The sequence below is a fragment of the Condylura cristata genome, unplaced genomic scaffold, assembly GCF_000260355.1.
Source record: "Condylura cristata isolate star-nosed mole 26May11 unplaced genomic scaffold, ConCri1.0 scaffold00002, whole genome shotgun sequence".
NCBI lineage: Eukaryota > Metazoa > Chordata > Mammalia > Eulipotyphla > Talpidae > Condylura > Condylura cristata.
Genome location: NW_004567103.1, coordinates 24,159,163 through 24,182,384, shown reverse-complemented (window position 1 = coordinate 24,182,384; position 23,222 = coordinate 24,159,163). Strand labels below are relative to the sequence as shown.

The 23,222-nt window shown below is 35.2% G+C and overlaps 1 protein-coding gene across 5 annotated transcripts in view; it reads right to left on the bottom strand.

Annotated features, from left to right (window-relative positions):
- The window catches only part of ICA1L (islet cell autoantigen 1,69kDa-like), a 36,275-nt gene extending 13,226 nt beyond the window's left edge, over window positions 1-23,049 (bottom strand). Inside the window, exons 1-11 of one of the 5 annotated variants that reach the window (XM_012729180.1) lie at window positions 22,842-23,049; window positions 22,221-22,340; window positions 21,720-21,788; window positions 13,102-13,270; window positions 10,978-11,050; window positions 8,977-9,100; window positions 7,347-7,545; window positions 5,711-5,836; window positions 4,280-4,378; window positions 3,431-3,507; window positions 2,413-2,456 (exon numbers count right to left, since the gene is read on the bottom strand). In XM_012729180.1, the coding sequence (XP_012584634.1) occupies window positions 2,413-2,456; window positions 3,431-3,507; window positions 4,280-4,378; window positions 5,711-5,836; window positions 7,347-7,545; window positions 8,977-9,100; window positions 10,978-11,050; window positions 13,102-13,263 (904 nt within the window). In that variant the 5' untranslated portion in view covers window positions 13,264-13,270; window positions 21,720-21,788; window positions 22,221-22,340; window positions 22,842-23,049. Of the gene's footprint in view, window positions 1-2,412; window positions 2,457-3,430; window positions 3,508-4,279; window positions 4,379-5,710; window positions 5,837-7,346; window positions 7,546-8,976; window positions 9,101-10,977; window positions 11,051-13,101; window positions 13,271-17,750; window positions 17,777-21,719; window positions 21,789-22,220; window positions 22,341-22,837 lie in introns of those variants that run through there. The other 4 variants (XM_012729193.1, XM_004674378.2, XM_012729185.1 and 1 more) reach the window with 4 other exon arrangements.
- Between the last annotated feature and the right edge of the window lie 173 nt (window positions 23,050-23,222).

The following is a 23,222-nucleotide window of genomic DNA, read 5'->3' as shown; positions in this document are numbered from 1 at the left end:
AGAAGTAAACATATAGCTTAATCAGATTCTCCAAATAGTGCACTGGCATGCATGAAGCACTGTCAATACTTGTTTGAAAGTTAAAACACAATAACTATAGCTACATGAATTTGTTATTGGATATACTATATAAAAAACCTAAAATATGAGGTGGAGAGAAGTAACTGTATAGTTTCAGTATGCTACTAGAGTTAATTATCAGCTTAAAATAGGGTGTAATAAATAAAAGTTATGTTATCTAAGCCTCAAGGTAACCAAGAAAAAAAAAACTGTAGTGGACAAAGAAATAATAAATCAAACAATACCACCACAAAAAGCTGTCAAACAACAAAGTTATCAAGAGAGGATAAAGGTATAAAGGAAATATAAAACTAAACAATAAAGAAAATGACATTAATAAGTCCTTACCAATCAATTACTTCTAGTAAAATCAAAAGAGAATGGATGAATGGATTTTTAAAAAAAAAAAGTACAATGGTAATGCCTACAAGAGACTCACTTTAGTTTTTTTTTTTTAAGATTTATTTATGCATACAGAACCAGGGTACAAGCTGGAGGTGAGAGGATTCACCAGAGACAAAGCAGGGTGCAGAACAGGCAGATAGACAAAGTACACTACTGAGGGGAGCATCGGGCACATCAGGAGAGGTCTACTGCGCCATGTGGATCACCTCTGGGGCGAACTCACATTGAAGCAACTGCGCTGGCTTGCAGTACTACTAACCCGTTGCGCCACCAGGCAGGGCCCTCACTTTAGTTTTAAGGATCTGTATATGCTAAAAGTGAAGGGATAGAAAAATATTCCAACAAATGGCAACCAAAAGAGAAAAAGAATGGCTATACTTAGTGGATATTCACATGTAAAAAAATGACACAGGACCCTTATGTAACACCACCCATGAAGATTAAGTTGAAATGAATTGAAGAGATAAATGTGACTTATGAAACTCTTAGAATAAAGAACAGGGAAAAGACTTCTTGACACAGGTTCTGGCAATGACTTTTTGATATGACTCAGAAGTATAACAAAGGAAAAATAAATGAGACTATATATGAAACTAAATCTCTAAACCAGAAAAACAAACAACAAAAATGAAAAGGCAACTGACAGAATGAGTAAAATATTTGCAAACTATATGTCAGATAAAAGGGTCATACCCCAAAAAGGGAAGGAACTCATAAAACTCAATAGCATAAAAACATGATTTAAAAAAATCTGCATAGATATTTGTCAAAGGAGACATACAGATGGCCAACGGGTTCATAGAAAGGTGTTCAACATCACTAAGCATCATGGAAATGCACATCAAAACTACAATAAGAGGTCACCTCACACTGATTAGAATGAATGGTTAATATCAAAAGCAAGAAATAATAAATGTCAATAAAGATGTGAAGGAAAGGGAAATTTTGTATAGTTTTGGTGGGAATGTAAATTGGTCCAGCCAGTATGGGAATATTAGGGAGTATTTAATACTCCATGGAGTATTTAATCAAAAAATTAAAAATAGAATCAACTTATGATCCAGAATCCCCCTTCTGGGGATAGAGTCAAAGGAAATGAAATCACTGTCTTTAAAAGATATTTGCAATGTGTTCACAGCAGTATTATTTACAATAGGCAAGGTCTGAAAACAGTACAAGTGTCTATTACAGATGAAGGGGCGGGGATGTGATATATATGATCTATAGAAATGTAAATAGAACATATAGAAAAATATAGAAAACAAAGCATTCAGCCACAAAAAAGGAAATCCTACCACTTGTGATAATGTGGATGGATGAGCTTGAGAGTGCATTATGGTGAATGAAATAATCTAGAGAAGATAGTATTGTAAAATCTCACCTATATGTGAAATCTCAAAAAACTAAATCACAGAAACAGAGTAAACGAGAAGTCTCCAGGATCTGGGGGCAAGGGAGCTGTGTGTGTAGGGGAAATGAGAGAGTAGCTCTTCAGAACACCTTGATTATAACTGGAAGTTATAATGGGAATCTACTCTCCTGGATGGTGAGTATAGGTAATGATAATGTATTATATGTTTGACAGCACTGTCAACATGGCTAATAAGAGTATATCTTAAGTTTTCTTACCCCCAAAATAAATATGGCACCTATGTGAAGTGGTGGATAAATTAGTGAACTTTATTGTATGTGATAACCTTTTTACAATATATGCAATTATCAAATCATTACATTGTATACCTTAAAATTACATGGTATATATTAAATACAACTCAATAAAGATAGAAAAAATAGAAATTTAATTGACTGTATAGAAGAAACTTAAAAAGTGATTAACCATGGTTTTTAATTGAATGTATATTAACGCATCTGTTTTAAAAGGTTATGGTAAACTACTTTGACACTTAAAAATGTGATTGTTTCAAAGTAATGATTTTATCATCTTACCTGGTTCACTTTCCAAGCTTATTTCCTCATCTGACAAAACTAACCTGAAGTAAAAACCAAAAAGTACAGATTTCGGTTAAAATATGTTTGGAACTCATTCTATAATGTTTAGTGTAGTCTGATTTTTTTTTTTTTCATAACAAGGAACATAACATAGTCATGTGCTGAACTCTTAATACTTTTTAAGATAAATCTTCTATAGGTCTACACAGAATCTGAAATAACTTTTGCTCCTTATTCTCTCAGTCATTTTACTTAGTATTGCTGAAGTACCAGGCACTATACTAAATATTTATCAGATGCAACATCTGCCTCCAAAGCCTTCAAGTATAATGAATAGTTTTAATGCACTGCAGGATTTTTCTCAAAAATCTTTGAGGGCTTAATAGAAGGAATGAAGAATAACAGGGAAAAAAGGGTGCTTGATTTTTCTTGGTATAAAACCTTATAATTCTAATATTGGAGTCTGTTTTTAGTAAGTCTTTGTAGACAATGAAAATGCTTATATTTTAGATTACCTTCCCATTAACAGTGTACAGCTGATCACTATTTGGTCCCTATTTCTGGGTCCATTAGTATACCAAGTGCAATTTGTATCAATATCTACAGGATAAACCAGTTAAAATGACAATTAAGTGGAAGCTCTCAAAGGAAAACAAAAGTCAGAGGTCATAAAAGGGAGATGGGCAGCAAGTAGATGTGCATTCCAGAAGCCCCTTCTAGCTAAGCAGTCACAGCCTCATTCATGTTGTTCAGAGGTAGGTTCCAGTAGCACTTGTCACTTTCTTTAAGCTGCCTCCACTGGTAGTCACTTTTTAGAGGTACAGGGCTGAATCCCCCAAACTATATATTTTGAAATTATCATCCCCTAATGGCCTGTACTGCTGTCATCTCTTTTGCCTGATACGATAAAATTAGGGAATAAGGCTTCACATCACATGTCAGCCAGAGGAAAAACAACTCTTCAAACGTATCATACAGTGACATTCAAGTCTTTTCATAACTTTTGCCTGCTTACTTATTGAGGTTTTCGGTAACAAAACTGTTTTCTTCTTTGTTGCCTTCAGTAAGCTTGCTTGGAGTGTCTTCTTGTTGCTAAGGATAAAAGATTCAACATTAAGTAGATGGAAAGAATCTGTTTCTTTGTACAAAATAAATGAGAATTAAAATTCTAAAGAACAGTTTTAAATAAGAGTAGTTCTGACATAATGTATGCTGATGTAATTTAAACTGAACTCATATGTTTGTTTATCCTGGCTGCCTGCGGCAACTGCACACAATGTAAAGTGGAACACCCCGGGGTTCACAATCTGTGATATGCCAAAGAAGACACACACTGTGGTACTAGCCTGAACTACAGTGCTATCAATAAAGCTAAGATTTTCACATCAATTCTGAGCAAAAATTGGACATTAAATTCCCCAAAATATGTATCATGCTATCAAGTAACGTAGAAGCAGTAAAATAAAAAAAAAAAGTTAATATCTAAACAAAACACATGCAACAAAAGAACCAAAACCAAAAGCCCTAATTCAAGGGTGTCTATAGGACTGGAAGAACATGTCTTAAAAACCCATATCAATCCCAAAATATAGAGTTTCAAGGAGTGAACTCATAAAGATCCCACTCCTTGTCCCCGTTGATATCATGAACAGCCTAACATACTCGCAAGTGTCTGTTTAATGTTGCGTGTAGCATCTGGAATCAGGGGAGTGGAGAAAAATGATGGTTGAAGGAGTGCTGACCCTTGGCTGAACAAGTGTAAAAAATGGTCCCCCCAATGTTCGATAAATTAAGTTTAGCAAAAAATAGTTTCAGTGTTATCATCCAAATCAAGTATATTGAACAAAAGAACACAGAAATGTACCTTGAGAGCTATCGAACCATAAGGATGAAAGCCAACACAGGTCCCATCGATTTGGGACATTATTTGAGCTGTTTTCTCCCAGAATCCAAGGAGTGTTCTCTGTAGAAAAAGAGAAGTTGACACCACAGTTCTGCTTCTTCCTCATGATTTTTTCAGTGCTGTTTCCCTCACTTGTGTAACAGGTGAATAATCCCAGAATAAGAAGCTGGAACTAAATCCGAACCAGGGAACACTGTAAGTAGTAAGTATAGACCTGGCGTCTGTGTCTAGATGTGCATGTGTGACTGTATCATTCACATGTACACGGGAGCCCAAGAGTGACAGCAGCCAAGAGAATGAACTGGTAAACTGAAAAACTTTCTAAAAGTTTTCTGAAACTTTCTAAAAGGAATCTAAAAGAGAGATGTTAAAAGCATGCAAATATCCAGTTTGTATTAGGGTAAATATTTATTTTGGTGAGCATATGTAGGCCTTCAATATAATGAAAAAGAATACAGTCAAATTTGGTCTTTCATTCAGTTATAGAAAAATTTTTGTTTGTCTGTTTTCAAGTTAAGTAATCTAAGATTTTTCTGTTGCTTCATTGTTACTATTCAAAATGACAGCGATGAGTGAAGAGAATAAAGGAGAATTGAAGTAACTTCTATTGTGCTTCAGGCATTACGCTATATAAATTGTCGTGTACTTTTATTTTCAAGTATGTATTTTTTAACACCTGAATTCTTCAGTACTTAACTAAACTAGGTTAACTAAATTAGCAGTGAATATCCATTTCCTTTACTTTTCTTTCCTATGTAAATACAGCTTATTTTCCCTTTTTGCCATTTACAAATACATTTAAAATTAGTAACTGGTAATTATTAATATCTAATTTATTCACTTTGTACTATTTATGTGTGATTTCTTAAGTTACAATCAGTGTGGGATGACAACTTGGCAGAACAAAAAAATTCTAGAATCAGAAAACTGAGGTCTTTAAGCACAACAATGCCACTTAATTCACATAGGTTTCATTCATAAAATAAAATAGCATAAAGTTTTTAATTCTTTTGTGCCATAGCATCTTGGCTACAAATGAAATTGTATGTAGAGTTTCACAGTAGAATGACTATAGGGGAACTGGAGTCCCTCATGGGCTTTGCAACCTGCCTCCTCTACATTCCCCTCAACCTGAGGTGGTGCCTATCTCTCTCTCCTAGGATATCAATGAGAATAATGTGAAACTATGGGAGCAGGCAGTCCCTAAGGCCCTTTTCAGCCTAGAATTCTATGATTCTGTTTTACTCTCAATAAGTAATGTTTAACAAAGTCAAAGGCATCTGATCGATTTCATAGTTTTTTTTTTTTTTTTGACACCCTTAGACAACTTTTAAAAAGGAATCTCACCACTCATCTTTACTGCAAGGACATGCTGACCATGGAGGTGGGTACCTGGTAGGTAGTGAGTGTATGAGATAACATATTGCAGCGACTAGCTCCAAGTAAATCCACTTTCTGACAAACATCCATCTTTAACTTGTCAAAAGAAGCTTTGCTATTTCTCACTTGGATCTGTACCTGCAACCACACAAATGTTGACCATTATTACTGGTAATACAGATAGAAATATACTGCACAGGTTCAAGAAATATATTTTCAGATACATGAAATTGTAATAAGACTCCAATTCCTTTTCCTTATATTATTAGTTTACATTTAAAGGCAAAGATTTTGGTTATTTCAGTAATTGTAAGAGATTCTTTAAAGTAGATATTTTTATGCTTAGAATATATGCAATGAGAGATGGAAAATGTATTGTTAAGAAGGAAAAAACCCACAGATTCCAAATACAAAGAAATCCTCATAACTACTGATGGACAATATTTAGTTAAGAGCAGAAGAGTAAGTAGAAAGATGTTGTGAAACATTAATAATAATTCTGAATCATGGATATTTTATAAGTTTTAATACAGACCTATTTTTCTTATACAAAAGGTGAGTCATAATTCTCCAAGTAGTATAAATACTAAACTTTTAACTATTCACATTCATTCATGCAGCTGATGTTCATAAGGTATCTATTATATGCAACATACTGTTCTAGGCCCTGGGATATTGTGAATAAAACAATGTCCTTCCCATCATTCATGAGCAGTAAAGAGCCCATAGGATAGGGCATATTCCTTCCTGTCTCATAGAAAGGGATGGGGCATAAAAAATTCGAGATAAAGGTACAGAGGGACCAGGATAACACTACAGGGCTAACTGTATGCAGACATGAGGTTTGGATTGTATTTTTTTCAAAAAATATTGAGGTAAAATTCACATAACATACACCGCCATTTAAAAAATTGTATAATTCAGTAGCATTCAGCTTATTCTATGTCGTGTGACCACTCCTCAGGTTGTACTATAATTGTGAAAGATTATGAAAGGGGTAAATTACAGATTGCTGTGACAGAGGTCATGTGCCAACCTACTTTTCAGAACTTCTGGGAGTAATGAATCAGGCAAACCCTTACCACAACCAGAATACAATAAAGGCTTGATCAATACTGAAACAGTTTTTATTATAAGTATTCTACATATCAAATGGAGTGAATGACTTGTTATTCATGTATGGTAAATTCAGCAGGTACAATTTATAATAAAGTAATGACTTAGCATAACAATTGCCCATAGATACTTGCTTTAAAAGTTATGGTCACTATGTAGTTCAGAGAATAAAAATTTGGTAAGTTACCTTTCCTCCTAATAGTTATTTTAAATTAATTTGTGCTTAAATTACATATTTTTCCTCAATAATAATTTCTCTCTTGCATTCATATCCTAAAAATCCAGGTAAGCAACATTTAAAGAGTGGTTAGATCAATTATGAGGGAGATAAAAAAAAAATAACAACAGAAAAGGTTGATGGGAATTAAGCATGTTACTCGGAGTGAAAAGGAAGTGTGACAACCTTTAGTGGTTCGACCAAAGATCTCCAAACAATCAAGAATTTATAATCTGACATTTTATGATTTTAAATTATCCTATAGAAGTTCATTGGGTTTATTATCAAGAAAATGAAAAGAATGCATTTTCATACTTTTCTGAATTTTTCCATTTGTTTTAAGGTCTCTGGGTCCAGTTCTTGGGATACATCTTTCATCCACAGCAAAGCGCCTCTGTATTCTGTGCGTGCCTGCTCCATCCGGTTAATTGTCATCAAGGTATCAGATACTGCCCTTTGACTGAATGTTGCTACTTCTTGCTTTAGACGAGATAGAGGAGTACACAGGGCCAATCTAAAGGCAGAGAGATAACAATCAGAGTGATGTTCATCCCATGAGCAAAACAAACCAAACGTTTAAAACAAGCATAAAGCCTGTCTGCTATCAGAATGAACCTGTAAATAGGAAATTATGAAAATGCCTAAGGAACATTAGAAAGCAGATACAGATCATACATCTAACTCTGAATTTTTTTTAAAGATTTATTTATTTACAAGAACAGAGGTATAGGCCAGAGGAACAGGTGGGTGAGAGGATTCACCAAAGACAGAGTGGGGAGCAGAATAGGCAGATTAACTGAAATACACTGCTGAGGGGAGTAGAGGGGGAGACAGGAAAGGTCCACTGTGCCATGTGGGTCAGCTACCTGGCCAGCTGGGGATCCACCCTGTGCTGCAGTAGCTGGAAATAGCTTAGCATCACTGTGCCACCAGGGATGCCCCAAACTGTGAATTTTTTAAAAAGATATCTTCCCTTTCTCTTATGTTATTTATAATTTTATTATATGCTTTTCACAACATTTTAGATTAATCTACATATAAATAGCCTGTCAAGGAAATCTATTATATGTAAAGATTTCTATGTATTGATTTGTAAAGCATAATCTATAAAGCGAAAGCCTCAAATTTGACAAATTTAGGGAAAACCTGGGTCTAGAAAAGCAGATAAAGTGCTGGAAGAATCAATGAAGATCAAGTTCTTAACAGCTGAGGGTTAGGACAAAGTAAAGATTTAAGAAACAAGTCAAATCCATTTCCTCTGCTTTGCTTTTTTTAATGGCACTGAGAGCTTGCATTATCTTTTCATCATTTTCTTTAAGTACATTTTTGTTTTACAAAAATAAAGAATGATGTAAATATATATAAATTAAAATATATATAGGTATATTTGCACTGATGTGGTATTTCAGAATAAAGCCACTGAAAATTAGATATCATCATTACCTTTTTTTTTTATATTTGTCATTTTATCATTACCCTTCTGAAAATGCAAAGATTTAGTGTAGATACTGTAGGAAATACGTTGCAGCATTCTTATTCTAAAAATTATAAAGTCACCAATGCAAAATGTATAAAGAAGAAAAAATATTGTTACTTAAAAAAACTTCTAATGTATTCAGATAGTATATAGTATTCATAAAAAAAAGAAAAAATATACACATTTAAATTTAAGCCATTCTGTGCCTCTGTTACATTAAACCAGTTAAAAGACTAAAATATGGGCCAAAGGTATTTTTTTATTTAGGAATTAAGCAACTAAAGAGTCAATTTTTAAACTATTTTAATTACAACATAAATAGAGTCATTAAATCAACTACATACTGCAATATATTTTTTAAATCCTTTACTGGAATAATCTGCCACCTTTACAGTTAAGAATTTAGGTACATACATCAAAATGTCCCATTGGCTACAAATTTGAGGATAGTGCAAAATCATGGTAAACCTTTGCTGGGCTGAAGAACAGAGTGCTTTGCCAGTAGCATCCATCATTTTGCCAGCTTGTGTTGCATCCCGTTCAGCTTGAAACATCAAAAAGAGCCCTAGTTCATTTTCTTCTCCTGATATAACTAGGGGGGAAAAATTTCAGTAATTAATTGCCTCATTTCATCATTGTCTTAAACACAACCACAACTAAAATTCACACAGCAATAACTCTCTCTATATATGAATTATTTGGAGGAAGAGTAAGAGAAACTTATTTTAAAAGTGTAAGTTCCTAAGCTCCATGTCCAGAGACTCTGATTATATAGGTCTGGAGAACCTTTTTTTTTTTTAAAGATTTACTATATTCATTCATACAGAACTGGGGTTCAGGCCAGAGATGCGGAGGGTGAGAGGATTCACCAGGGACAGAGTGGGGAGCAGAACAGGCAGATCAATGAAGTACACTGCTGAGGGGAACAGCGGGCGGGTCAGGAGAGGTCTGCCGTGCCATGTGGATCTCCTCCGGGGCAGGAGGTGGGAATTGAACTCATGCGGAAGTGGCTTAAACTTCTTAGTGCTGTGCTTTAACCCACTGCGCTACAAAGGAGAGTCAGAACCTACATTTTTTTAATAAGCTCTCCAGGTGATTTTGATGTAGTAAATCCATACACCTCTCTTTGGTAAGAGTGATCTTTAATAATTAAAAAATCCAAAACTGTAAAATAAAACCATAAATGAATGCACTTTTGAATGTGCAGAAATGCATTTTAGGTTCATTGCATCTTACAAAGTATTTGTTTCCATGACTCCAGTCCTGGGTTCAGTTCCTATGTTCAATATTCCAGACCCAGAAAAGTTTTAAAGTTAGGGAAGGTCTCATTAAAAAGGAGACATCTGACTAAAATACCTAAAGGAAGTTATGGTGTCCACTATGCAAACAGGACAATTATTAAGGAGATCCTTATGACTGCAGAGCAGAGTGTTTAAAAAGATGAGGTCAGAGAAGTAACCAGGATCAGAGAGGTGACCGTGTTCACTAGGCTACTGTAACTAAAACAGAAAAAGGGATACAAAGATGAGTTGCAACATGAAAAGATCAAGAAAGGAGGAAAACCCCTGAAGACAGTCTACTGAGAAGAAATGACTAGGAGTGATCCAGAAACTGATGCCGGGAAGCTAAGTGAAGAGTTTATCAAGGGAGAAAGGGTAATTGACTGTTTTTTTTAAAAGGTGGTAAATCAAACAAGATAGGCTCTCCCTGGTGGCGCAGCGGGTTAAAGCACAGCACTGAGACTCTAAAGCCGCTTCCGCATGAGTTCGATTCCCGCCTGCCCCGGAGGTGACCACATGGCGTGGCAGACCTCTCCTGACCCGCCCGCTGCTCCCCTCAGCAGTGTATTTCATTGATCTGCCTGTTCTGCTCCCCACTCTGTCTCTGGTGAAGCCTCTCGCCGCCCCTGAGCCTCTGGCCTGTACCCCAGTTCTGTATGCACAAATAAATAAATCTTTAAAAAAAAGGGTGGTAAATCAAACAAGACAAACACTGAGAAGAGTTTGTTGGACTTAGCTCTTTGTGACTATGACAAGCAACTTGGTTGTGGAATGGGGATGAAAAGTTGACTGGAATGAGTACAAGTGAAGTGGAAAGAGAGGAATAGCTAGAGATTGCCCATACTGACAATTAAGTCAAATTACTTATTGAAAGGAGCAGTGACTGGGATGATAACTGCAAGCAAAGTGGGCGTCAAGAGAGTTTTAAGTGATGAGAGAAAATCTACTTAATATTCTGGGCAGGAAAAGTCAATTCAGCAAGATGAACATGTGTCAGAGTATTTATGACTTCAGATTGACACTGGGAGCTTTGAGATCACTATAGATATTAATACTTGTCATAAGAAACTATTCACGAAATAGTTAAATAAACTGCTATTTGTATATTAAGTATTTCATTGAAATGCAAATATTCATTGAATATTTATTTTAAATGGCTATTATCAGATAAAGTTTTATGATTTCATACCTTTGAGTCTTAGTTGATACTTTTCAACTGTCTTCAGAAGTTCGGTGCATGTCTCTTGAATGGAGTGAAAAACCTTTGAAATATAAATTTTATTAGGATAATTTAAAGAACAATAAAAAAGTAAAATGTCTTTTGTAAGTATTTCAAAAGCAAAACATTTGTTTTATAAATATAACTAAAATAAATAAATATTTTCTGTGACTGATGCACTTCAGTTTGGTTTAGATTTCCCTATTGAGGGCTGGAAAAAATGGTAACAACATAGGAGATCATAAAAACATCTAACTCTGAAGTTTGTCCCACTCAGTTCCAAAATATCTAAATAGGAACAGGGCAAATCCAATATAAACATCATCAAAAGTTGCCAACCAAAGATGAAATGGTTTTTCTCTAGTATGGCCTAAGCAAACAGATCAGTAAACATATTACAGAAATTAAAACATCAAAAATGAATTACTTTTAAATTTAGTAACTTACATTTCTTTTAAATTATTTTCTTCAGAATTTCCATAAATATTAATTGATTCAGTATTACTCTTAGTAATAGTTAAGAGAAAAATAAAACATCCAGGGGATTCCCGATTCAGAGGCACATGAAAGCTTGAGAGTGGGGCACATTCTAGATGTGTGGCCACTTTTCACGTGTATCTATAAATTTATGTTTTCCCTAAAAACAAGTCAGCATAGATTTTAGGATGCAGCCTCCTTCTCACAAAGTCCTAAGCTAAATTGCTATGAGACTTTTAATTCAAAAAAGAGCTTGGCACTGTGGTATATTAGGCTATAATACTTTGATAATCAAATTCATCAATTTTCCATAAAAGTTTAGGTATGTTTGAATTTGATTTGGTAATTTAAAAAGTGGTTTTAAATCCATATGGAAGGAGACTAGAAAAGAACACAAACTTACTTTGTACTATGAGGAAGTGATTAAAGATTGATTTTTTTCCCAGTTTTTGTGAGGTTTAACTTCACAAGCAAAAATAAATTAATAAACAAAATTATAATATACTTAAATGGACAACATGATGATTTGCTGTAAGAATACATATAGTGAAAATATTCCTTATCCTTAATAAGTCACATAAATGTGGGGAAATTACTTGGTTGATTCCAAATATCTGTCTAAGGAACAAAAATGATTTTAAATATTAAAACATAACTCACAGATTACCTAATCATATAAAATACAAAAATATCTGAATCTGTGGGAATATATAAAGTAATGGTGAAGTTTCACTACTGTTAAAGATACATATTACTTACAATACAATAAAGTATCTTCATTTTTCCACATTTATTAATCCTAATTAAATCACAAGAGGAACACATTTCAAAACAAAAGTTTGTTAATTTGTTATGGTACTGACATCATTTTGCAGAACAAAATACTTAGTACATTAAGACTTATTTAATTAAACTTATATGTTTAAAAAATCCCAACATATGATATATATAAGGATAACAGAGTCACTGCTTGGAAATATTTGTAAAAGTTATCTTAAATTAGTATATTTATGTAGAATTAATAAATTTACATTCAAAGATTCCAGTTTTCTCATTAATTTACATGAGAACTTCTTCCACGTAGCTGAATTACTTAAAATACAAAACATATATTTAGAGTTGTTTCATGATATGGTTTATTTTGCTTAAAATAAAAAAGGTCCAGTAAACATATTACAGAAACTCTTTAACAACCCTACCCCTTAATAATGGAAACAAATTTTAATTTATAAAATCCTCCCTATTTGATTTCAATTAATTTATTTCAGTAAGCTCTAAGACTTCACATAAAAGTGGTACAAAATATTATGACATATAATGAATATGTAGTGCCAATTAAGAATATAAATCACTTAATAATGTTTAGCTTATAAACTCTAGTACTCATGCCATCGGAATGATTTATTCATGATTTACTGAATTTATGAATACCAATTCTGTATTTGTGAGACTGGTGACTGCCTATCCAGAAAATCTGATGGACAGATGGATACTTTTAAACATTATCAAATTTGCATTTATCCCCATAAATTCCTCTGTTTTAAACCTTGCCCTAGTCCTTCTATTAATCCTAGGTAATAATCTGTTACATGCAATAAACAGGATCCTCAGAGTTACCTCAAGTTTAGCATCCAGTTCAGCATCAGAGGCTACCACATGCTCGTCCTCCTTTTTCCCTGTTGCTTTAATAAAGACCTGCTTTGTTTTCCAGTATTTTTTCTGCATTCTGCTGACCACTGACTGGTTATCTTCTGGTCTGGGTTGTCCAGAGGAATCCATGGATTGACTATGAGAACAGATTAAAATTAAATTTCTTAAAAAATATTTTCAGGCCCTCCCTGGTGGCGCAGCGGGTTAAAGCACTGCACTGAGAATCTAAAGCCGCTTCCGCATAAGTTTGATTCCCGCCTGCCCCGGAGGTGACCACATGGTGTGGCAGACCTCTCCTGACCCGCCCGCTGCTCCCCTCAGCAGTGTACTTTGTCTATCTGCCTGTTCTGCTCCCCACTTTGTCTCTGGTGAAGCCTCTCACCACCCGTGCTCCTCTGGCCTGTACCCCAGTTCTGTATGTATAAATAAATAAATCTTAAAAAAAAAATTTTTTTCAATAATATATCATGTGTATTTTGTCTGAGATTCTAAATAGAATAGGAATGACATGCATGCTAATGCTTAGCTTTTATGGTCTAAATTTATGTTATAATTATAACCTGCATAAGAAATAGACTGAAAAAAAAAAAGAAGAAATAGATTGAAAGGTTAATGGTACTTATATTCATTTCACTTAGATGATCAAGGTGATAAATCTGTTCTGATTTTGCAATTATGGCTGCAAATAATTATATTTTATGTAATCAATCTATTTGTAGATATTTATTAGTTTCTAATTTTTGCTTTTATAATAATACTACAAAATGAACAAATTTTACATACATCTTTGTGTACTACTATCATCTACTTAGGAAAACTCTATAGTTATAAATACTATGTCAAAAATGAAGATCTTAGATATCGAGGAGATAAATTATACAAGAAATAAAGATGAGAACTGTAACATGTAAATTTAAAATTTAATGTCTAACTAGTTGTTTTTAACATGGCTATATATGGAAGTGCAAATGTGAGAACTGTTCCTTAAGGGGATATTAAAAAAGGGAGAAAGAATAATAAAAGTTTAAAAAAACCAATTATTCAAATAAATTCTGGCAGGTAAGAACAAAGGAAGGTATTAAAGTATGTGACTCATCATTTCTAGGGAAATCAGCAGATATTAATGTATTCTTTTTTAGATTTATTTATTTATGCAAAAGAACTGGAGTACAGGCCAGAGGTGCAGGGGTGGTGAGAAGCTTCACCAGAGACAACAGGTGAATTGACAGTGTACACTGCTAAGAGGAGCAGCGGGCAAGACAGGAGAGGTCTGCTGCGCCAGGTGGGTCAGCTCCAGGGCAGGGGATCAAATTTGCACTGAAACAGCTCTGGCTAGCTTACAGTGCTGTGCTTTAACCCACTGCACCACCAGGGCGGGCCCATTAATGTATTCTTAATGTTGGAAAGGAAATAGAAGTTTGCTTTCATTTTATTTTGAAGTAATTACTAACTAAATAAAAATAGATGTCTAATTTCTAAATTATTAGGAGCAGATGGCAGCAGAGTGAATCTGGGCTAACCTCCTTCACATACTCACAGCTAGATTGCAGCAGAACAAAGTCAGGAACTCCTGAAGGAAAGCCATATGATTGCAGAATGCTATCAGGAGTAATTTCCAGAGGAGTGGGGAACTCCAGCAAGCAGCAAAATGGTTAAGCCAGTAGCTTTCCTGGGTAGATGAGGTGAACCACATGGCCCTGAGGGTCATGCGAGCAGCAGAGTGGAACTGACAAGGCCCTTACATGGTAACCTTCAATAGACCTCCGTAAGCTCTGGAATGAGCCTTAGAAGCATGATCCACCAGGGGAGCCTCCACAGACATTGCACAAACCTTGGCAAACTCCAAGGCAGGTCTTGGAAGCAACCCCAAGATAATAAGAGCCTGCAGCAGGACTGAGTGAGCCCTAGAACAGGACCTGGAAGCAAGGCTCCCAAAACTCATTAAGCTTCGGGAAGTGTCCTCGAAGTGGACCCAATGGCAGTATGGCACTTGCAGAACCTAGCAGGTCCTACAAGGATGCTAGAAGAGGCTTTTCCTTGGAAGATTCTTACAGACCTCAGTGTGCCCCAGGACAGGACTAGCAAGCAGGCCTGCCATAAAAGGATACCCAACAAGCTCCAGTGAAGTCCTGGAAGCAACCCATACCAAGGGGAGCAGGAAAAGTAAGCAGTGGAGCAGGCCCTGCCAAGGGGAGCAGATGTGGCAGGCTGTAGTAGAAGAAACTGCAGGGTCTCCTCCCTATAACTGCAGCTCTCGGAGCAGTGAGCAATGGGGATGTCTTTCAGATAGACAGTGTTTGGTAGGAGTGGAAATGATTATCCTGTGGTCACTAGAGACCAGTACAGACTTTAACAGAGCTGACATTGAAGAGATTCATGCTACACTGAAGAACACTATTAATGACTAAAACATAGACACTGACCACAATACAGTTGTGGTAGACCTTCAGCATCACACTTACATCAATGGACAGATAAACCATACAGAACAGCAACAAGGGAACAATAGCCTTAAATGAAGAAGGAGACCAGATGAGACTTAGTAGACATTTATAGGGCACTGCAGCCCCCAATAGCTGAGTAATCATTCTTCTCAAGTGTACGTGGGATTTTCCAAGACAGACCACAAACTAAGTCACAAACAAATGACAAATAAACTCATCAAGACTGAAATACTATCAAATATCTTTTCTGACCACATGGTATTAAATTAGAAATCAACCACACACACAGAAACAAAACCAGGAAAAACTCTAATAATGTGGAAGCTGAATAATGACTGCTGCATTAATGAGGAAATCAAGAAGAAATTAAAAAATACCTGAATAGGGGCCTCTCTGGTTCTTAATCTCTGGCAAGGGATTAAGTCTCAGCACTATGAAGCTATCAGAGTCACTGCAGCACAAGTCTGATCACCATCCAGGCAGCTGACCCATATAGTGCAGATCTGTCTTGCCCACTCTTCCCCTCAGCAGTGTATTTCAGTAGCTCTACCTGTTCTGTTCCCCACTCTGTCTCTGACGAATCCTCTCACACACATCCCACCCTCACCTTTGGTCTATACCCAGCCCATGCATGCATAAATAAATTTTTAAAAATCAAGAAAAAATAGCTGGATACAAATTAAAATGAAGACACTATCTACTTATGATAATAAAAGCAGTATTACGAGAGAGGTATATAGCTTTCAAGACCCATATCAAGAAATAAGAAAGAACTCTAACATTAACAAAGTAACATTAAGCCTTAACAAATCTTAAGAATAAAGAAGGAACAAATGAAACCAAAAGTCACTAAAAGGAAATAATAAAAGTTTGGGTTGAGATAGAATTCAAAAAGACAATTCGAAAGATTAATGAAACCAAAGCTGCTTCTTTGAAGAAATAGCAGAATTGACTAGCTAGACTCACTAAGAACAAAAAGGGAAAAACTAGCAAAGAGAATAATAAGTGAAATACATTAACACAAAAGTTTCAGAAATACAGAGACCATAAGAGATACTTATGAATGTCTTTATGCCAACAAATTGGAAAACCTGAAAGAAATGGACAAAGTCTTGACATACGTAACCTTCTAAGACTGAATCAAGAAGAAATAAAAATCTGACCAGCCCAATCACAAGCAAGGTAATTGAAACAGGAATCAAAAATCTCCCAAAAAACAAATGCTGAGGACCAGATAGTTTTACTAGTGAAATCTTTGAAGACAAATCAATACTTATCCATTTAAAATTCTTTCAAAAAATGAGGAAAAGGAAATGGTCTCAAAAACATAAAAAAATTGAGGCAAATATTACTCTGATAACAAAAGCAGGCAAGGTTATCAAAAAAAGGTCATATATGCCAACCCTGCAGTTAGTATTATACTCAATGGTAAGAAACTGAAAGGTTTAATTCTAAGATCAGGTTTATAAGAAGGTTGTCCATTCTCACCACTACTGTTCAACATATTGATGGGAGTCCTAGCTAGAGCAATTAGACGAAAGAAAGATAAAAATAATCCAAATTGGAAAACATGTCTATCACTATTTTCAAATGACATGGTGCTATACATAGAAAGCCCTGAAGACACCACTAAAAACTTTCAGAAACATAAATTAGTAAAATGGCAGGTTACAAAATTAACTTTCAAAAGTCTGTTACAATCTTATATACAAATAATGAACAAGAAATCAAAAAAATAACCCTGTTTACAGTAGCATCGAAATGTTTAAATACCTAGGATAAAGCTAGTAAGTGAGATGAAAGACATTTGACAAAAAAAAATTGTTAAAATAGAAGATGACACAGGAAATGGAAAAATGGTCCATGTTGATAGGTTGGAAGAATTAAGATTGTTAAAATGCCCAATTTACCCAAAAAATATGTAGAATCAATACAATCCCTCTCACAGTTTTAGTGGAATTCAAAGAAATACAACCAATGCTGAAATTTATGTGGAACCACAAAAGACCCAAAGTAGTCAAAACCATCTTGACTAAAGAAGAATGGATGGAAGTATCAAGTTTCCAGACTTCAAACTATATTGCAAAGTACAAAGATGAAATAGTTCAAGACTGGAATAAAAACAGATACACAGACCATGGAACAGAACTGTGAGCCCAGAAATAAACCCACCTTCACATGGATAGTTAGTCTTTGACAAAGGAATAAAGAGCACTCAATGGAGAAAGGAAATCCTCCTACCGATGGTGTCAGGAAAAGTAGAAAACTACCTGCAGAAAAATGAAATCCAGATGACTCACACCACACACAGAAATTAACTCAAAATGGATTAATGACTTAGGCCTAAGACTAGAGACCTTAAAATAAATAGAAGAAAATAAAACGTGATGATGGCACAAGGGTGATTTGGTGATGGGTAGCCCATAAGAATTACAACTGAAATGGAAAAATGCACAATGATGTAAAAATAAACTATTATATTATTTTTAAAAAGTAGCATAACTGCTTTATAAATAGTGCCATTATATTCCTTTGTACATGCATTAAAATATTCAGTTTTTAAGTTGAAAAAATAAAAAGAAAAGAAAATGCTCCATGTTATTGGCTTCAGTACTGTCTTTGGGGACTTGACTGTTCATCAGCAAGGAAAACAAAAACAAAAATAAATGGGAACACAAAAAATTAAAAAGCTTCAATACAGTGAAAGAAACTAAAACAACAGCAACAACAAAACCACTACTGAGTGGGAGAAAATATTTGCACATCGTACATCTGACAGGGTTAATATCCTAGATCTACAAAGAACTCATACAAGTCAACAAAAAGAAAACAAAGAACTCAATCCCAAAATGGGCATAGTGCTAAATAGAAACTTCTCCAAAAGAAGACACACAGATGGCCAAGAGGCATATAAAAAATGTTCATCGCTTATCTGGGAAACACAAATCAAAACCATGGAATGCTTTCTCACACCTTTGAGGATGGCAACATATCAAAAAGACAAGAAACAACAGTGTTCATGCATGGGAACATGGAGAAAAGGAACCCTCTGTCCCCTGCTAATGGGGATGTAGACTGGTTTAGCCCCTACAGAAAACAGTATGGAGGTTTCTCAAAATGTTAAAAATAGATTTATCATCTGATCCAACAATTCCACTCTTGGGTGTCTACCCAAAGAATATAGAAACACTAAGTCAAAGGAGTACATGCAGTCTTATGCACACTGCTAAAATACAGTAAGCTTTAAAGAGAAAAAGACATGCCTTATTCTTGGATAGGAAGACTCAAAGAGGTTACTTGTCTCTGTTAATCTATTCATTCAGTATAACCTACATTATTATCATGGTGATATTTGCAAGAAACAATTCATTTGGGAAAGTGTAAGAATAACATGTGTATAATAAAAAGTAATGAAGAAATTTTTATTCAATATTAATTAAATGAGCATTGTAGGGGTTTATTTCTATTTCACATAAGTCCAAAAGAGTATCATTCCCATCCTTATCATGAGAAAAAGCTATCAGTAGATACACTGCAAGATTGTATATTTTCTTAAAATCCATCAGAAAGCTGAAGATGCAAAACAAAAGGCTAAGGCACTAAAATCTGGAAAGTGACTAGCCCTACCTACAACTGAAGAAACCTACAGCTGTTTTATCCTTGGCAAAACAATAGGAGAAGGAGGAGGAAACTGTTCAACAAAACAATGCAGGTAAGATTGGGAACTGTATCTTTAAGTACTGAAGAATAAAAAGTTAGCAATTCTATACCCAATAAAAATGTCCTTCAAAAATAAAAGCTAAACAGACTCTCAAACTTATAAATACTGAATATTTACTTCAAAAAGACTATTGCAAAAAATTATAAACATTGTTTAGGTTAAGTGGAAGTGATAGAAATTACAGGAGTTAAGAGATATCAAAAAGATAAGTGTATTGTTAAGTATAAATGAGTCTTTTAAGTTATATATATACATCTTCAAATATGACTAAAGATTACTGATTCTTTTGATTAAAAATAGAGCACATATACAAATAAAATGTGATACTGCAAAAGGTAAAAGATAATTAAAACTACAAATTGTATGATTCTCATATTGTTCATGAAAAATATATTTGAAAGCAGGTTATGATAAATTCAAGATATATATTGTAATCTCTAGTACAGTCAGACACATACAAAAAAACCCACAAAAAGGCAAAATTAAAATTCAAGAGAGTAGTGGCCCTCCTGGTGGTGCAATGGGTTAAAGTGCAGTACTATGAAGCTATCCTCAGCTTCTGCAGCAGGAATTCAATCCCCAGGCAGTCAGGGAACTGACCCACATGGTACAGCAGACCTCTCCTGTCTCTGCCTCTGCTCCCCTCAGCAGTGTATTTATTTCATTTAATCTGCCTGTTCTGCTCCCTACTCTGACTAGCCTGTACCTCAGTTCTTGTATGCATAAATAAATCTTTTTTAAAAAAAAATCAACAGAGTAGAAAAAATAGAATATGTAAAAAAAAAAAAAATACAACAACTTCACTTCACCCAAAAAAGGTCAGGAAATAAGATCAAAGAATATAAGTGAGAAAACAGGAAAAACAACAGCCCCCCCCACCCCAATATAACTGAAATTACAATGTGAAAGAAAGTTGCAAAAATATAAGTGGGCCCCATGGGGATTACAATTGAGATGAAAAAAAAAAAAAGTACAAAGTGATGTAAAAATAAACTATTATATATATTAAAAAAGAACCAATAAATATAAGTGGGCTACATAACATTAAGACGCAGAGATTACCTCTTAATGTGTGGCATTTTAAAATAACACACTTTAAACAGATACATAGAAGAACTATAAGGAAATGTATAAATAGGTTTACAAGGTAAATATTAAGCACATATTAATATCAGAAAGAACAGGATTGAAAGAAAAGAGTATTTTTGGAGATTAGTGCATACTGTCAGACAAAATAGGATTTTAGGTTAAAAATATTTTTGACAAACTGGATGTTTCCAATAAATCATTTTATCAGAAAGATCTTGAAATCTTAAAAGTGTATGTAACTAACAACACATTTTACAAAACTGATCCACATTTAATGATTTAATGCTTCCCCAGATTGACAGTATTCTCTCTGTACTCTCAGTACAGAAGAGGCTGACATAAAAAATGTGAAAATGTGAAAGGTTTGAACAACACTGTCAACCAACTTGACCTAATTAATATTTATATCCTTTCCACCACCAGCAGAATACACATTTTTGTTCCGGGGTTATTAGTACACTGACCAAGAAAGACCATAAGCTAAGTATGATAAATTATTTGGAGGTACTAAATTGATCAAAACTCAGAGAAACTTTAGAATAGTTTAAGTAATAATGATAACACCCAAATTTATGGGTGCAACTAAAAATAAAGCATGCTTACAGAAAATTTTATAGCTTTAAATGCCTAAATGAAAAGTATAAAATAAATTATTTCCCCCTTAACAAGTTAGAAAAAGCAACAAGTTTAATCCAAAGTAGCAGAAATAAAATAATGAAAATAAGAGTAGAAATCAGTGAAACAAAACAAAACCAAAAAAAAGCACATAATAAAAAACATTAACAGTCAAAAGCTGTTTCATTTGAAAAAATTAGTAAAATGAATAAGCATCCAGCAAGGCTTATGAAGAAAAATAGCAAATAGGAATGAGTAATAATATTAGGTGGACAGTAGAGAATGGATAGGGTGGAAAAAACTTTAGCTTTGTTGGAAAGTTTTTCTTTATCTAAAAAATACTTGAAAGAAACATGACATAATGTTAGCTCATGAAACTATCTGTAAGACAGTAGCCTTTACTTTTTAAATCTAAACTAATTAAAAGCAAATAGAAATTTTAAAAGCATACAGTGTTATTTGCAAGTAAGTCAACCATGCCAAAATAATGATGTGCGATCACAGAGATAATGATTTACAAATAAAGTGATTATGTTTTGATAGTTAAATATTGGGTCCAAGTAGAAGTTTGACTTCAGAAAGAAAAAAAAAAACTTTAAGGAAGAATGAAAACCAGGCAATATGGAAAAAGGGAATAAGGATAGTATTACATAATAAAAGCCAGTTCATAAGAGGAAATCTTTCCTGTTACAGAGATAGTTAAGTCTTTCACACACCTCAAATGTTCCTGTTAAGCATAAAAATAAAAATTTAAAGGAAGCTCGGTGAGTACTGGAAAAGGTAAGCTAGGAAAGAAAGAAAAAAAATGTAAGTATAAATGAATCAGTGAAATCACAATGCTGACATTATCTAAAAACCATCTGATATTTAATTTTTTGATTATTTGGTCCTAATTCAGTCATTGGTACAAGTTTTGCTTTATTGTTTTTAATATTTATAATAAAAATGCTTTTCCAGCAGACGTCCTTTTGCACATTTTGTACTTAGGAGTGTGATCTCTGAACTCCCATTTAACTCTAAAGTTATAATAATCTGTCTGGCAAGTATAATTCCTGGTAATTAGACAGTTTTGCAACTATGTGTCAATGATTAGTTACAAAGTTATTTTGTACTATGAAGGAAACACAGAAACTTCAAAGAACAGTGGCTATATTAGGCACAGGTAACGAATATAAAACGATTTTAAAAAGCGTTGGTCATATAAAATATATACGTACCATCAGATGTTCATTTGGTCAATAAATGTACAACTCCTATTCAAGGATGAGGCACCTGTGGCTACTTCATAAATATTGATGGGAAGATGATTAAAGTAATATCGCCTTACAGTACGCTGCCTGAGTCAGAACCAAATCAATCAATACAAAACAGAAAATCAAAAACCAAGGTTTTACGTTATCTTCCCAGCTGGCTATTTCACGGAGATCTGTAATTTAAAGTAGCTTTTATGCTCCGTGCCTAAAGATCATCTATTACATGAAAAAATTAATCCCACCCCCTCTGCTGGCAAACCCCGAGCATCGCGGGTGAGGTGCCAGGATGGTGTTTTTCCCCTCTCCATCTTTCTCGGAGCATCAGGTATCCCACCAATGACATCATCTGGGCACCTGATCAAATGATCCGAGTTTTCACGAGACGCATCTGTGCTTTGGGGCTGGCTTCACAGCCTCGGGCCGCAGCACACTGTGGTCTCTCGGGGGGCGGGGTGGGGGTGGTGCTCGCGCACTCCGCTACTCGCCGGAACCCCCACATTGACTAGTTTCTAAACAAGAGCATGCCCGCTACAAAATGACATAAAAATAAGCACAACCCAAGAAGGGCAGTAGGAAAGCACCTACAGTCTGTGAGCATCTGCCTCTAATGGAAGCGGTCTCGACCTTCGAGAGAAATCACCCAAACCAGCCTCAGGCCTCGGCGCGCCTCCTCGACCCGGGAGAGCGTGGGTGGACGCTCCGTTAGGCCCGGGAGGGCCCCGACACGTCACCACCACGCCTCGCCCGTTCTCTGCCCCAGTGAGCTGAGAGGAAGTCGGGCCAGGACCTCGGCCGCAAGCAGGGGTCCCCGAGAAAGCTGGCGAGACGCCGAGAGATCTCGCGCCGGCTCGGCGGGCGCCGCACCTCCGGCGTCGTCATGGGAACGGGGTTTGGCCCCGGAGCCCCCGAGCCGCGGGGAGGGCGCGGCGCGATCGCCCCCGGGGTTGGGGGTGGGGCCGACGGGAC